The sequence below is a fragment of the Podarcis pityusensis genome, assembly GCF_964106645.2.
Source record: "Podarcis pityusensis genome assembly, chromosome: 10".
Lineage (NCBI taxonomy): Eukaryota > Metazoa > Chordata > Lepidosauria > Squamata > Lacertidae > Podarcis > Podarcis pityusensis.
The window spans coordinates 19,811,309-19,828,498 of NC_138035.1; the positions used below are offsets into that span (position 1 = coordinate 19,811,309).

The 17,190-nt window shown below is 46.1% G+C and overlaps 2 protein-coding genes across 3 annotated transcripts in view; one reads left to right on the top strand and one right to left on the bottom strand.

The window, feature by feature from the left end:
- Positions 1-3,421, top strand: part of NINJ2 (ninjurin 2) — an 85,079-nt gene extending 81,658 nt beyond the window's left edge. For both annotated transcript variants that reach the window (XM_080971658.1, XM_080971657.1), the window contains 2 exons: positions 1,153-1,333; positions 1,613-3,421. In XM_080971658.1, the coding sequence (XP_080827784.1) occupies positions 1,153-1,322 (170 nt within the window). In that variant the 3' untranslated portion in view covers positions 1,323-1,333; positions 1,613-3,421. The remainder of the gene's footprint in view (positions 1-1,152; positions 1,334-1,612) is intronic.
- A 210-nt stretch (positions 3,422-3,631) lies between these two features.
- Positions 3,632-17,190, bottom strand: part of B4GALNT3 (beta-1,4-N-acetyl-galactosaminyltransferase 3) — a 69,725-nt gene continuing 56,166 nt past the window's right edge. The window contains exons 13-20 of the mRNA XM_080971593.1: positions 14,916-14,995; positions 13,057-14,059; positions 11,023-11,318; positions 9,119-9,272; positions 8,609-8,681; positions 7,555-7,708; positions 6,700-6,826; positions 3,632-6,173 (exon numbers count right to left, since the gene is read on the bottom strand). Of these exons, the coding sequence (XP_080827719.1) occupies positions 6,068-6,173; positions 6,700-6,826; positions 7,555-7,708; positions 8,609-8,681; positions 9,119-9,272; positions 11,023-11,318; positions 13,057-14,059; positions 14,916-14,995 (1,993 nt within the window). The 3' untranslated portion in view covers positions 3,632-6,067. The remainder of the gene's footprint in view (positions 6,174-6,699; positions 6,827-7,554; positions 7,709-8,608; positions 8,682-9,118; positions 9,273-11,022; positions 11,319-13,056; positions 14,060-14,915; positions 14,996-17,190) is intronic.

Consider the following 17,190-nt stretch of genomic DNA (forward strand, 5'->3'; position numbering starts at 1 on the left):
GTGTATATTTGTGCATCAATAAAGAAGGGCAGGATTTAGCTTCCTTTCTGTGGGAGAGATCCCTGGAAACCTGAGGGTTATAGCCAATTTTAAGGCTTATCCACACCTACCTTTTGCCTTGCTCTTTCCAGGCATAGAGCCATGCTTAAAAGCTCCTTGTCCAAGCCTTTTTAGACTTTGGCTAGCTCTCCGCTTCCATGTCTCTCGCCATCCTTCCCAAACTACAGCTTCCCACTTGGAGCTAGGGTGGGAAAAAATGGTTTTAGCTCTCCGTATCTTCCAGAGAAATCTCCAGGTTTTCCCCCTAGCCATTGGCTTCTGTTGAGAGGCATCTCCCAGGCCATTCTTTGCCTTTAACATGCTTTTTCCAAATGAAAGATGTGGCTGGCACAGCTGGACACCGACCATTGAAGGACATTAGCCACCCTTTTCTCTAAACCACAGCAATCAGGCAGAAAACTCACGGAAATATGAAAAGGACTTAAAGCTGTACTCATGGGCAAAATTAGGTCACAGATTATTTTTTTATAAGTAAATTTTCAACTCAAGGAGGCAGGCAACATCCTAACATTGCACCAGGCTGCAGAGCAGAGAAGGGAAGCATAGCTATTTCATCTGTGGTTTAAATGACACTTAGATAAGAATCTCGCTGGAAGAGTTTGACCCAGGCATTGTTTCATCATCACCACCACCATCATTTTATTTGTATGCTGCCTTCCATAGTTAAAACCATGCTCATGGCAGCTGGCATGGACACATTCATATAAACACAAACATAACAAAAGTAGTCATAAATAAAACATCAAAAACTACACAAAGATAACACACACACACACACACACACACACACACACACACACACACATCAATATATCAATAAGAGCAACAAGACCCCAGCCCAAGTGTCTGTTTGGCAGCCTCAGCTTTTGTAGCTGGAGTCAATCAAGGCTCCGCCCTCCCAGGTGGAAGGAAAGGAATAGTGTGTAAAACTGTGTTTCCTGACCTTACCTTATTGGAGGAAAGAAAATATAAGCCTATTGAACATTTAAGAGAATAATAATAATGGTGGTGGTGGCACACCTTCTGCAGAATGTAGTGAGCAGAAGAGTTTTCTCTGAATTCTGTCTTGGTTTTGTCTTTTGTTTTTCATAGCTCGGATGAACCTGAACGACGTGACGAAGCAGCAGCGCCTGAATTTGCTCAACAACATCGCCACAATCCTAGTCTTCATCATAGTCATCGTCAACATCTTCATTACTGCTTTTGGTGTGCAGAAGACGGGTCTCTATCCTAGCATTTATGGTGGTCGGAGAATCTACTAAGCCTTGGAAGGGTAAGAAAAGAGTGAGTCTTATGCTTCCAGATTGGACAGATAAACACTTACCATCCATTTTTGCCTATTTGGACATAGGATACTCCATCAATCATTATTCTTAGGCAGTTCATAAGTAATGAAGTGGGATGATGGCAGTTCTTCTCTCTTTCTCTCCCCCCCAAATATGAAAAGGGTGTTTATCTCTAGGGAGACAGTTCCACAGCAGAGGAGTCTTGTCCTTGTCACCATCAACAGTAAGATGCACAACCTGCCTGAGCCTCTTGTTTTTCCTTGCAGGCTGGAGCACATGGTAGAAGATAGCTGGAATGCCTTTCCGTATAGCCTTATTGATCTCAGACTTGATGATCCATTTAAGATACACAACTGCCTGGGTGAACCCTATTGCAAGTACATCAGTTGCTCCTTGTGGGCTACTTCTGCAACATGTTTACAGCTCTGAAGAGGTGAATAATTTTTCAGCTGATCTTGACAGCAGCCTCTCCTCATCTCAACCCATAATGATGTTTATCTCCTGTAATGGAGTAGTGGGGAATTTCAGGTCAGAGAGCCAAATGCAGCCCTCCAGGCCTTTCTCGGACTCTCCCCAGGTTAGACTTCTTCCTCAGCCAAACACTCCTCTCTTCCCCAGCTTACATCACCTACTGGCCCTACTCTGCACCCTTTTTCAGTGAGTGTGAGTGTAAGTAAAAACTAGCCTACCATACACATGAAAAAAAGTTCTTCTTTGTCTCTGACCCAGAAGGGACTGTATGAAAAATGTTCCCAACCCCTGGTTGTAATGAGATTCCTCTGCAATTCAGAAGATTGCATTCAGCTAGAGCTTCCCAGCTCCCACCAGGAAAGGAGCAGCCCACAGTGATTCAACTTGATGTACTCCATCAATGGCAGCAGCAGTCAATGTAAGCGACAGGGACAACAGTATCAAAATAAAACATTGGAAGAGAATTACAAACGAGCACAATTGATAAGGGGCAGGTGCTAGGTCACTAGTTCAAATTTTGTCCAAGAGGACACTAAGTTTTCAGATGAAGACAGATTTGCAAAGCAGGAGAAAAAAATGATTTAAGGCTGCAGTCCTAACCACAACTGCTAAGAAGTCAGTCCTGCTGAATTCAGTGGGGCTTGCTGCCAGGGGAGTGGAGTTAGCATTGCAGACCAAGCCATCTTGTATAAGCACACAGCATCCACCCAGAGAAGAGGCTGCCCACTGTGTTTTTGATTCACTGCTCTTGCTTTGCGTCCACCTGAGCATGAATTAGTGTGGGATGCATGTCTCCGGATGAGACTTTGTTTCTGTGTTGTGTAATGGGATCAACCGCTCTCAGTGATGGGATGCAACAGAATGACCGGCCCCAAATAGTGACTCACACAGGACCACAAGTTGTTGGCTCCTCTGAGGGTGGACAGTTATTACCATAAAAGTAAGAATGAGAAGTGTACCTCCAGTTTTAGCTCAGAGAAGAGTCTGCCCCAGCTACTAAAACATTGAGAAATGCAATTATTAAATGAAGAGCATTATGTTACCCTGATCCAGTAATCAGTGGTGGTGCAGAGGCTCTGATGCAACTAGCTGAAACTCCTGTTATTTTGCTGGAGCTCCTGAATAGCCAAGATTCCCATAGTTTCTATGTACTTAGTCCTGCTCCTCTATGGGTGTAAATTGTTATGTAAAACTGCTTAGTTTTTTGCAATTTAGCTGTATACAAATTCTGTTATTTAAGTAAAATAAAAAGTGTATTTTGTGTGTGTGTGTGTGTACATACACAAAAGGTATAAAACTAGGATTATAGTGGAAATACAGACCATCAGCTTGCATGTGGCAAAAAATAAATTGCATTATAAACCTCTGCTGGTGGCAATAATACTATGCATAGTAATGCAAAGCATTTTAAAGCTGTACAAGTTAACCTTGATTTTTGTAAAAAGTGCATTGCTCCTGAAAGTTACCCCCATGCTGTCCTTAGCCACTCTTACAATATTTTATAAAGGACTTGCAATTTTCTCATCCCACTTAGAACTGGTGCATCTTTTGCATATTCCAACTATTTGCTTTCTCTTTATTTATTAAAGTATATTTTATCCAAAGGTGTGACTTGGTCTATATATCAAATTACGCAATGCAGACAGTGAATGAAAATCTTAAGCATTAACATCTTTCTTTTATATCCTTTTATAGAATAGTACATAGCTACCCAGATACAGAAGAGGAGACAGATCCCATATGCAAAAATTTCACATTAGATTGGTCCACTTTGCAGGCAGGCATTTGAGAGTCAGAAAAAGACACCACACACATTTTCTGTAAGGAATCTGTATTTGTAAACGGAGGCACTTATGCTTCCTCTTGCAAGTAAGAAAAGGTTTGGGACTCGTCAATAAGGCACACATTTCAATTTAAATATACCAAAGAACATTTCAGATATTCACACAAGCTATAAAAGGTGTAGAGGTACTTCAGTGAAGGTGACATTGATGACACTGGAACAAACAAACAATAGATTCATACAGGTAAGTCCTTTCAGCATAGGCCCTTAGAATTTCCTTCTTTGACTTCATAGCAAAACCCAATCCTGATACACACATCCAGCGTTTGATGTTTATGCATCTGTGTGTCACTAAGTCAAAGAGATATTGTTGAATCAATGAAATCTGCACACATTTAAACAGGATTAAATAATAGTTCTGAAGAAAGAGGTTTACTTTGTTTTTAAATTGGGTTGGGGGAACCACTGACCCACAGGCCAACCCACATCCTCCTTTCCTTGCCTCATCCCCTCCTTCTCCACACTGAGGCTTGAAAAACTACAATAATTTTATGCTGCATGGGGGTGGGGTTACAGTGGGTGAAGACAGAGTTAAAAAAAGAAAGGAGTCTGGAAACTCATATGTTTCCAGAGACAGAAAATGCCATTCCCATTATCATTTGGCACACACACTTTAACCCACCTTCATCAATGAACCAACTCAGCCCCTCATTTTACACACAGCTGTTACCCATTTTGTGTGACCTGCTTTAAGGACTGGTTTGTTTCCTGAAGGTGTCAGGCCCAAATCTGACTTTGAGTTTGCACAACTTCTTGCCACTCCTTCCAAAACTGCAGCGTAGATAGCTCATTTTCTTACATATTTTCTGATGCAAGGACACCTGGTCTTCATACATAATCAGTACCAAAACATAGTAACAAAACCATAACCTTAATTTATCAATTAATTTTACAAAATATATTTTGTCCTTCAAAAAAGATTATTTCCCCCGCCTCTGGGTGGCTTGGAACACATGAAAATCAGAGTACAAACCAACCAACATTAAAACTACAAAATAAATAGAAGGGGTGGGAGGACAGTGTATAAAAGCTATCTAACTCAATGGGACTTCTAAAATATATGCCCAGGATTGCACTGTAAATGAGGGATGGGGAACCTTTGGCCCTTCAAATGTTGTTAGAACCCCAACTGATCAGCATGGCCAGTTGTCAGGGATCAGCGTTTCCCAAACTTGGGTGTCCAGCTGGTTTTGGACTACAGTTCCCATCATCCCTAACCACTGGTCCTGCTAGGTAGGGATGAAGGCAGTTGTAGCCCAACAACATCTGGGAGGCCACAGTTTCCTTATTCCTGCTGTAAATTAATCTCTTGAGTTCTAGGCTATTCAAGGGTTGTTGTCTCAAGTTCATATTTCCAGTTCCCTGTTTTCCCCATTTCATATGACTGTCAGGATAAACACAATTCTGTGCCAAAAACCTATCTCAAGTCCTAACAGGGTTTTGACCCAGCTTAATGGTAAGAGAGGGAGAGAGAGGCCACTTATTGAGAAATACAGATGCAGGCAAGCCACAAGGTGAAGGCTTCAACATAATTCTTTTTGCTGTACCTGAGCAGAGCACAATATGCATTAAGTGAGGAGAAGAATCCGCTAGGCCCCTTTAGTATGTCCTGGCTGGGCTTATGCACAGGTAATCGGACACAGCCCACATATCAGAGTGACTTTGGTCCAAAGGCATGGATTTCAGGACACAGTTTTTGTTCAAGTATCTCAAAAAAAGAAGCATCATTAAAAACAACTCACACTACACATAACGAGGCTATATTCCTCTTTCTAACATACTGTGGAAGGCACTCCTTTTCATTTGTACCCGTTGACCAGAGAACTGCGGCATTACTGATGCTTCTAAGAAGTGAAAGCATTTCAGTAAAACCTCGGAAGAAGTAGGAAGGCACCACAAAAAGAGGCTTTTGAGGCAGAGGGATGATGCAGGGGAAGAGGAAAGGGGAAGGGTTATAGCTTGGTGGTAGAGCACTTGCTTTTTATGCAGAAGGTCCCGTATTCAATCTGCGGCATTTCCAGGTAGGGCAGACAATGTTTCCTGCTTGAAGCCCTGGAGAGCCACTTCCAGTCAGTGCAGACAATACTGGGCTAAGATGGACCAATTGGTCTGACGTAGAGGAAGGCAGCTTCCTATGTGTGCTTTTTGCTTCCCAGAATGCATCTGTGACATGCTGGTGAGAAAGTTTGGTTTTGTGCTCTTAAAAAGATCACTGTCGTGGATGTAAGACATTAGAGGTAGGATCGTTTTCTTCCCATTTTCATTTTTCTCACAAGATAAAAACTCTCAGTTCTGCACCTGAACTTATTTTCTCATAACGCCTAAATTCATGTTCTGACTTCTGTGGTACTGGAGGCTTCTCCTCGACATGCCTGGATAAAGTCTGCACTGCGAGTGCAAATGTTCATCACATCTTCAGCTGCCGTCGGTTCCACATGCCCCGCTTGGAGTGGAAATGGTGGAAGAAGTTTCTGAGAGAGAGTCGTTCCACCTCCAAGCCAGCCTGAAAGATCCTGTGGGAGGAGAGGGAAGGAGAGAGATTGGAATGAGAGGCTAACTAGAACTGCCTGCTTCTGTGGAGCTTGGATTGGGAGGGTGGGGGAATCTTTAAAGCACCATGGGCCAGGTCTTTATCAGGATCGGGACTCTAAATTCTGATTAAGCAAGTGATCCGGAGGGTGGGAAGTTGGGACAGGAATGGCAGCCACAGGAAACTACCCCTCCAACTAAGAGTAAGGGGGACACTTCAGTGGCAGTGGGTTTTTATTGGACCAAGGGGACTTACTTGTGAGTGAATATATAAGATTGCTCTGTTTGCGTGTAGGAGGAAGTTTTTTACAAGGATGAAACTTAGTGCTTAATAGCGGTTTGGTTAATTGCTTTTAATGGCTAGTTGTTCCACATTGTGCTTTTCCTCTTAGACTTCATCCATCATTACTGAGCTAGATGAACCAATGGTCTGATTCAGTATAAGGCAGCTTCCTATGTTCCTATGAGAAGAGAACCCAAAGCCAGTTGCTGCTGCACATCTTCACTCACCGGTCCAGGAGTTCCCAGTCCTCTCCTCCCCACTTTTCCCCAAAGTCTCTGGTGTTCATGCCTCCAACGCGAACTAGATCTGACTTGTATATACCCAGGAGGCCAAAGCCGTTCACTTCCCAGTAGCCTATGAAAGCAAAACACAAAAGAATCAGCCACATCTACATGGTTTATTAGTAAAAATTAAAGTTCTCAGACTAACCTGTGGCACCCACTGGTCCAGACATGTAACAGATTAATAGGGAAAGATCCAACTAAAATCCTCTACACACACACACAGCCTAATGAGTTGCAACCACTCTTCATTGGGAAGTAATAGGATACCGGAATGAAGAACTTCAGGACTTGGGGGTGGAAGGGCTAACTGCAGTCCTCATGAATCTCCCCAGGCCACATCCCTCACTGATCCCTGCTTTGCACCCTCCCTGAATGGTTTTGCCTGGCAGGAATGTGTCCTGGAATTCTGATACTGCCTCCTACTTGCCTGGAAGGAGGGTAGAGAGGAATGTATGATTATGCATAAAAAGTAGCCAACCAAGGAAAGTACTGTACATTCCTTTCCCCACCCACTTTTGCCTCTCTCCACCCCAAGCCACCACTAGCACCACTGGGCCCTGGGAAGTTGCCCAGAAAGGACTGCTGACTTTGGGCTGACAAAGATTCTACCAAACCTTCCATACAGAATATTTTCCTTGTCTGTCCTAGACCTTCCCCCCTCTGTTATGAAACCGCTGTTTTAACCATCTCTACAAGGCTAAACTATGAACTGTAGAAAAATCTGTTTGTGATAATGAGGAGGAAAGATGCCAGGAAGAATATGGGTTTTATGCAAAAAACCTCCCTGCAGCACCTCACCATCAGGCCATTTTGGGGATGCACCACAGTGGAGCCTCATAACCATAGGTGCAAAGGCCATTTTCCCTTCCACACAGTGCTTCCGGATGGAGTCAATGATCCCTGACGGGAAATGGATGTGAAGATCACACAGGAAAATGATGCTGTGCGAATCCTGTAATTAAGCAGAGAAACGGAGCAGTCAGGTCGTTATCCACAGTACACTCGTGCGCGTGGGGAAAGGCTCACAGAAACGCCCATTCAAGGAAGATGTGAACATCACACAACATCATGCAACACCCTCCAGCTCCAAGACAACTTCTTATATGCAGAACAAACCTGTCAGATACCTGACTTTGTGTGTGTGTAAAGAGTTTCCACTACTATAGGCAGACTTTTTTTATGGATGAACCACTCTTTCAGTTAGAAAGATGAACCCAAATGTTCAACCTACATCTACTTCCATGTGGTTTATGTTCATTCAGCCATAGAGCATCTTGTCTTACCTGCAGAAGGCCCCAATCCCTATCATCTCCAGATAAGGCTTGGATTATCCCACCTGAAACCCAAGAGCAGGGTTTCTCAACGTTGGGTCCCCAGATGTTGTTGGACTACAGCTCCCATCATCCCTGAGCTCTGGCCTTGCTAGCTAGGGTTGATGAGAGTTGTAGTCCCAAAACATCTGGGGACCCAAGGTTGAGAAAGGCTGCTGTAGAGAGTCAGAGCAGGCAAGGCTGATTATTTTTGCCCCCCGCCAACCCACTCTTTAGCACTCCATCAGAACAAATGTCAATTCAGGTTTTCTGCAGATTGACATTTGCTCCAATTGAGTGCTGCAGAGCTGGGTTTCATAGAGAAAGCTCCAGAGCAAAGAAAACCTTATATTAAACCCCTTTAAATCATTCCGAAACTACCTAACATTTGGCAGCTGAGGCGTTTTAGCTCAGCCTTCCCCAGCTTGTTGCCTTCCATACACTTTGGACCACAACTCCCATTACCTTCAGCCAGCATGGCCAATGGTCGGGGGGATGGGAGTTGTAGTTCACAGCATCTGCCCTAGCCAGCTATCACTCACCTTCACTAGGTTTATCCCAGCTTGCAGGCCTGCGGAGCGCTGAAAGTTCCCCGTTAACCGCAAATATTGGTACCTGAAGACGAGAAATGGGTTATAATTTTACAGACAAAGTAAGGCTTTGTAAGGTTCTACACTTAGGCAGGAAGAATCAGCTGCACAAATACAAGATGGGGGACACCTGGCTTTCCAATAGTATGTGTGAAAAGGATCTAGGGGTTGTAGTAGACCGCAAGGTGATGCAGCAGTAAAACCAGTTAATGCTATTCTAGGCTGCAACAACAGAAGTATATGGTAAGAGTTGTTTGACAGTAGAACAGAGGTTGGGTGGCCATCTGGCATAGATGCTTTAGTGGAGATTTCTGCATTGTAGGGGGTTGAACTAGTTGACCCTCAAGGTCCCTTCCAGCTCTAAGATTCTATGAATAAGTATTATTATTGCATCTGTCCCTTATATACTTCAAATATGCTGGCCCATGTTCCTGTTTGCAAATGCAATAAATCTGCTCTCACCTGCGCAATGAGGACTTTTTCAGAGCCTTTTCTACATCCATATCGTCACTGCTGTAGTCTGTGATGATGACGTTGAAATAGGGGTCCTTAGTAACCCTGAACAGCTCTTCCATGTCAGAAATGAACTGCAGCACCCAACGTGCCTGGTTTTTCACTGTTTGGCACCGGGAACAAAGAGAAGAACAGAATGAGGCCAGAGTTGGTTTTAAAGGATGGAGTTGTGTCCCAAGGGGGCAAGACACACACATACACAATTTCAATTTCCTTCCTGTTCTAGTAAACATGGGCATGGCCCTATATGCAATTGCTGACACCTCTAACACGAGACTATATGGAATAGAGTCTGACTCAATATAAGGCTGCTCATCATATCCCTATTCAGCTACAGATGCAAATGCAGCTGCTTCCAGAGGAGCAGCCATGTCAGCCTGCTGCAGCAAAATATATGAAGTCTTGTGGCAGCTTAAGAGCTTACTAATTTATCAAATACAGATATACAGCATTATTGCTATACAGCAAACAAAGAGGCGCAGTGAAGATAATGAAGCAGTTTGCTCAGAGGAAAGCAGATCAGTCTTTCACTGACCAGTTTGTATTGTCCAACTATAGGCAGAGTCTTTAGTGGGCTATCTAGGCCAATATCAGGGAAAAAAATTGCTAGGCTTCATCATTTAATTCTCTAAATAGTATAGCTCTATGATACTGTGGCATCAACCCAGGGCTGTGAGTGCAAAATAATTATCCAAACTGATTCTGCGCTAAGGGAACTCAAGTTCTGTGACAAAAGCTAAGAACAAATTGTCCAAATTAAGCATGTTTTCACTACTTCCTTCCTTTTGCAATATTCTGCTCTTTATTTTGGTTAAAAAAAAATGCACACACAAATATATATATTCTATGGTTTTGATAGTTATGAGGATTGTGAGGGGTTCAATACCTAGACACTCCATCCCTTGACCAGTAGAATTTTTCTGGAGGAAAACCTCTGCTTAGCTCCTTTCATGCATAACTTAAAACCAAAACAAAGCAAAACAGAACACCAACACAGCTGTTGAGTTCTTAGGATGCTGGATTCTTAGAGCCAAAGCCCACATCTATGGCTTTTCTGTGCTCCTGTGAAACACACCTATCACATTTCCTTTAGTTCGACGGATGTTACCTGAAACTGGAGCAAAATCATATAGCTAAATATGACGACCGATTCTGTTTTAGTACCTTAAGATGGATATTTTGTCCTAGGAGAATTTTAGGATATGTGACAATTTGAGCTACATGATAAAAATATGCTGTGTCTTTCTTCTGGAAATATAAGAAAGAGCATGGGGCATTAACCAGTCACTGAGAGTTAGAAGAAGAAAAATTAAGGTTGCCAGATGGGAACTAACGAAAGAAAAGGTAAACACCTGGGTGCTTAAGTCCAGTCAAAGGCAACTATGGGGTTGTGGTGCTCATCTTGCTTTCAGGCCGAGGGAGCCAGCATTTTTCCACAGATAGCTTTCCAGGTCATGTGGCCAGCTTGACTAAACTGCTTTTGGTGCAATGGGACACCGTGACAGAACCAAGAGTGCACGGAAACACCATTTACCTTCTCGCCGCAGCAGTACCTATTTATCTACTTGCACTGGTATGCTTTTGAACTGCTAGGTTGGCAGGAGCTAGGACAGAGCAGTGGGAGCCCAGTGGTTTAGACCACAGCGCCACCTGCATCCCAGATGGGAACTAAAAATACTGTTCTATAATGTAGGATACAGCATATAAAATCTAAGGAAAAATATGGTTGAGACTTTTCATCTCCCTGATATAGCATCTCTACCAGGTGAAGTACAGGTGGCAGAAGTCAAAATCCCATCATTCTCCATTGCAGCTATTTTGACAAGATCATAAAGCTATCACATCCCGCTTACCTGGCACTATGAAGTGGACAACGGCACGATGGTTCCAGGAAAAGCCTGCTGGCCAGCATAGGGCTGGCTCAGTTTTTCTGGCCAACAAGTGGCGCTGGCGGCCCCATGCCAGATCCTTCATAATACCCTCCTCCTCACCGCTGCTGCTACCATGCCAGTCCCGTGCAAATACGTATTCTGAGAAACGGACAATGCGCTTATCCCGTGTCACCAGCTCCAGCTCCAGAAGGTAGCGGCTGCCTCGCAGGTGGTCCTGCCGCTTCTCTACATTGATGACGTGCAGCAGTTGGAATCGCCTGAAATTGGCATGAAGGGCCACAGCTCAGTGGCAGAGTAGATGTGTTGCATGCAGAAGGTGCCAGGTTCAAGCCCTGGCGTCTCCAGGGATGGCCTGGGAATGTTCCCAGTTTGAACACTTGGGAAGTCCCTACCTATGCAGACAAGACTAAGCTGGATGGAGCAATGGTCTGACTTGGTATAAGGTGTCCTCCTATTATACGAAGGAATTGTGTCGTCCTGTGTATGCCTACTCACCGTGATGGCTATGCTCAATGTCAGAGATAGTATGCCTCTGAACACCAATTGCTAGGAATTGCAGGTTTGGCTTAGAGATATTGAGTTGTGTATTCTTTTGGTATTGTAAATATCATTTAAGAAGGTGTTGAATTTCTTGTACAATGAATTTTTGGAAACCACATTCAGAGTTATTTAGTTTGTGATATACTTCTCCGTAAGTGGTATTGAGCTTTGTGGAAGAATTGCAGGTCGGCAGAGTGCTGTTGTGCTCAGGTCCTGCTTGCAGGCTTCCCACAGACAACTGGTTGGCCAGTGTGAAAACAGGATGCTGCGTTAGATGGGCCATTGGCCTGATCTAGCAGGCTTTTCTAATGCAGCACCACGTTTGCACACCAGGTTCTTAGGCCGTGTCTGACCAAGCACCAGGTCCACAGGCCTGATGCACAAAACATTTGCACTGTACCCTTTGCCTAATTTTTGTTTTCACTGCAAGAGATCAGCCAGATACTAAAGCCTTCACCATGCTAATGTTTTCCCCCCAACTATGTTCAGCTACCAACCCTTTCAAAACTAAAATAAAAATGGCAAGTTCCGTAACAAGACAAGACAACTCCTACCTCCCAAACAAACTTGTCTCATATCCTGCAGTGGTCTTCAACCAGTCCAGACCCAAGGCCCACCGTAGATTCCCAACCTGTAGTGTTGACAGCCCCCTTTCAGCCCTTCCCTGCTTTGCAACCATCCCATACTGACCATAGACCACTGGGCTTGTCAAGAGACTAGGACCAAGCATTGGCTAGGTCTACCCAGCTGTCCCTAAACTGACTCCCTCTAGAAGTTGTCTGACTCCATCAGCGCCAGACAATGTGGCCGGTGGTCAGGGATGATGAGAGCTGGGGCCCTGCAGAATCTGGAGGGCACCTGCTGAGGGGAGACTGGTCCAGCCCTACGCAGCTGAAGGTCAGCACCCTGGACTGAACTCCTTGTAACTCCACCCTCCAGCTATTGACTCTGTTGATGCAGAGAGTAAGGTATCACAGGTCAGTAGTGTAGTGGTTAGTGTCGGATTAGGATCTGAGAGACCAGGGTTCAAATCCCCACTTGGACATGGGTGACCTTGGGTCAGTCACTACCTCTCAGCCTCACAGGGTTGTTGTGGGGATTAAATGAGGAGGTAGAGAATCATGTACACCACTTTGAGCTCCTTGGATGAAAAGGTGTGATATAAATGCAGTGAATTAAAAAAAGGTTCCAAGTTTAAGTCTGTAGCACTCAATGTGACAGTGAAAATGCCAAAAGATAAAGACCAGATGAAATCAGAGCTCATTCCTAGCTCCCCAAGACTACAGAAGAACATATCCAAACATCCCTTTTAAGGATGAAGAGTGACTCAGTCCTCATTTCACAATGAGATCTGACAGCATTTTTAGCTACCTATCCAGACCCAAAGAGTCTGTTCCATGCTGCAGTTGCCAGCCTTAATAAGGACCAGAGTCTGCAAGGTGACTTTTGGCTTACCCTTTGTTCTTCTGGTTGAGCTTCTTTAGGAATGCATGAGTGACCTCAAGGGCTTCCTTCTCTTTTAACAGCAGGTTCCCTGAAGTGTTGCACTTCAGGTCAATCCAGTCTGTCCGCAGCACCTGGAAGTCCAAGTTACTTGCCCTGAAAGTCTGCTGCCAGTTCACTAGTTGGTCAAATGCAGGCATGTAACGAAACTCCTCTTCTTCATTTACCTCCCCTTCCACCTCCTCCTCTTCTTCTTCCTCCTGTTCCTCAACCACCACCACCTTTTCTTCATCCTCCACCTTGTGCACTGTTGGCTGGGCAGAATCAGTCCTGACAGGTGGCTGGGGATCCAGATCCACTCTTCCTAAAATGACATTCGCAGCATCTGCTGCCTTGTGCTGGGCTATATACGAATCTACTTGGTTAAGCCATTGGTCCTCATGAGCAGGCTGTTCCCGGAGGGCTGCCTTCCCTGCTCCTTTGTCAAGCACCTGGGATTGCCTCGTTTCTGTGGTTTCTAGTGATGACAGGTCCATGTTTCCGTTTGCATTAAAAACCAAGGTCTCTCTTGGGATACTTCCAGCTGAATCCTTGCGACTGATGGGATTTTGTTCCCCAATCCCTTTGGTCCTTTTGTTAGTCTGCATGCCCTCATCTCCTCCTTTCCTCTTGGTAGCTGGCAACTCATGGGCACTTCTGTCACGGAGAGGAGAGTTCTCTTGGTTTCTGCTGTTCAGATACAGCCTTCCTACTGGTGAATTTATTTCTGGGATGGTTTTATTGTTGGTCTGGTTGACCAATGTCATTACCCGCTTTTTAGCAGCTTTGCTCTGTGTACCTTTCCCAGCCACTGACAGGAGAGTCCGAGGCTTTAGTGGGGAATAATCATAAACATTGGCATACTCCGCTGCCAGGATGGGAGCTCTTTTCACTTTGGGTCTGGAGGAGCTTAATGGAGGATGCATGTCATCTGGGTCTTCATACTGAGCATCATCAAAATTTTCTCCTTCATAGCCTGAAAAGATCAAACACAATTACATATCTTGTGCCTTGGTTGTTGTTGTTTTTCTCTCGCTCTCTCTTCTTAATTTTGAAGTAATTCTTAACTCAACATCCTGGAGCTGGCAGCTTGTGGGAGCTAAAATCCCAACACTTACATGGTGACCAGGGCTTCATACAGACCATACATTTAAAGCACATGGCTTCCCCCAAAGAATCCTGGGAACTGGTGTTTCCCCCTCACAGAGCTATCGTTCCCAGCACCTTTAACAAACTACAGTTCCCATGACTGTTTGGGGGAATTCATGTGCTTTAAAGGTACAGTGTTTATGCAGCCTGAATAGTGCAATACTGGTGAGCAATGACCATCCAGTCATCCATCATCTTAATTTCCAGATGCATCCATATATAAAAATTTAGCATATGCAAATTTGTGTCATGAACCTGTGCCCCAAGTCCTTTAACTACTTAGCAATACCCTGGCCTATAGGTGAAAAATACAGGCATCCCAAGTTTCTCTTTTGATGCATTTAGCCCAGTGGGTAGGGCATGAGACGCTTTATCTCAAGGTTGTGGGTTTGAGCCCCACATTGGGCAAAAGATTCCTGCATTGCAGGGGGTTGGACTAGATGACCATCATGGTCCCTTCCAGCTCTGCAATTCTATGATTCTATAACTGTTGCATTTTGAACAGGGGGGTGGACATGCTTCCATATGAACTAAGCATCTTAGTCAGCCATGTTTCCCATTCTGGTTGTTCCTCGTTTGATGTAGATATGAAACCACCTCCTACGATTCTGCCCATTGCAGTCTCTCTCTTCTTTATCATTCATTAGTCAACCATAAAACAACTTTTCCAGGTTTTTCCATACCTGGCAACTTAGTTGTTTCCTCAGAATCTGAATTCCTCCCCTCTGGCTTGTCCATTTTCACATACCTGGAGAATCCAAATCTGCAGGAGTTAAAAAGCAAACCCAGGCATTACAATTGCCACACTCTTTAAGCTTAGCCAGTATGCAACATTTCTGCTCTGCTAAACATCTCTTCTGCTTAAGGGGAGTCATTTTATGCAACCAGTAGAATCAAGTGGTGTCAGAGCTGCTTCCAGATCCTAGCTCACAGAGGATCACGCTAGCCAGCGATCATTAAATAAAAGTCTTTATTGAGTTACAGTTTCCATTCTCAAGCTGCTGCGTGCAACTCTATGTCTCATGGTTAGATCGGCGAAGCTCCATCTGAGTCTCCGCCCCTTGTACACCAACTTAATATCCTAGCCTTGCTCCACCTTTTCCGCCTGACTGTTCTTCTCTGGGTCCCTCTGCCCCCCGGGGTCTCTTCCTTCCGGGATTCCTCTGACGCTGACGCTGACCCCCCTGACTCTTCTCCCTCCTTTCGGCGGGCTTTAGGACCTGGCTCCCTTTCCGGGCTGCCTACTGCGCCACCTTCCTGTGCATTTGAACTTGGCTCGCGCGCCCAACCTTCCACCTTCCGTCTGACCGTTTCTTCGCTCCCCGATGGAGGTGTGGCCACTCCTGACTTGTGCCCTCCCCCCTGTTGTGAGCTGCCAGCGCTTGATCCCTGGCGCCCTTCCTTTTCCCTGCTCTCTGGCGGTGACGCTGGTCCCGATTTCCAACTGCTCCCCTCTGAGTCCCCTCTGGCTCTATCTTCCTGGGGTGTCCCCCTAGGCTCCCCCCTTGCCCTGGCCACTGGTGCTCCTTTCTGTGAATCTTCTGATTCACTGGAAAGACTCGGAGATCTCGGGTCATCGTCATCACTCATCTTTTCTTCTGCCTCCTCCCCCTCGCTCTCTGTTTCCTCCCTTGCCCTTGCCTCTGCTCCTGAACCCCTGACATCCATCCCCCCCTCGAAGCCCCCTCTTCCCCCCTCCCCTCCTTCCGGTGCGGGATCTGGGTGCTGCTGTGTCAGGGGAACGAATGTCGGATACAGTTCGCTTCCCGTGGCGGGCCGCCATCCGAAGTCTTCCGGTTCTTCCTCCCTGCTCTCGTTGACGACGGTCACCTCCGCTTCCATCTCTGTGCCGCCGTGCTCGAAACCCGGGTCGTCCCCGAAAACGTCCATGTCCGTCTCTCCCTCGTTGCCTTCTGGAGACGTTGCTCGTCCTGGACCCTCCAGCCACCTTCTGCGGAACTGCTCCTCTGGTCGATCATCCCACCAATACGAGGGTTCTGAAGCAGATCCCGAGGGTGACCCCTCTGGGGAACGGGCGTCTCGTGTCGGTTCCTCGTCCGAGTCGAACCCCCGGAACGTGCTGGCTGAAAGCGTGGGCGTGAAAAGCCAGTCGTCGAAAAAGTCTGCTGGCATTGGCCTATGTGGGAAGAGGGCATGAAACTCTTCTTTGAGCAGAGGTTCGTCTAAAGCGTAGCCCGGCACCCAGCTGTTGGCACTGGCCGGGGTGCCCTCCTTGGCGAGAAGGTATTCTACCCCCTCTTCCCCCCATCTGGAGTCCAAAATCTCCGTGACTTCGTTGATGCGCTCCTCCTGTGCCACTCCCCCTTGCCCGGTTCTCTCTCGGAGCGGACCCGGTGCCGTTCCTGGTTCCTGAAACCTGTGAGGTGCCTTGTAGGGAGTGAGCACCGATCTGTGGAACACCGGATGCATTCTGGAACCCTCCGGAAGAGCCAGCCTGAAAGCCACCGGGTTGACCTGTTCTTCGACTTGGTAGGGCCCCAGTTGTTTATGCCCTAGTTTCTTCTTCGCCAACGACCTGGCCGGCACTGCGTGGGCTGCTAACCAGACCCAGTCTCCCACATGGATCTCTTCGCCAACCCTTCTGTGTTTGTCCGCTTGTACCTTGTATGCGTGTTTAGCCAGCTCCAGGTGCCGCCGCAGCTGATCGTGGACCTCCTGCAACTCCGACGCGAACGCATCTGCTGTCTGCGGCTCCCCCTCCCCCATTCTTTCCAGTCCCGGGAAGGTTCTAGGGTGCCTCCCGTTGTTGGCGAAGAACGGCGTGACCCCCGTGGACACGTGCTTCGTGTTGTTGTAGGCGAACTCGGCGAGAGGCAGGTAATCCACCCACGTCGCCGGCTGTTGATTCGCATAACATCTCAGGTACTGCTGCATGATGGCATTGACCCGCTCCGCTTGCCCGTTGGTCTGCGGGTGTCTAGCCGACGCCAGGTTGAT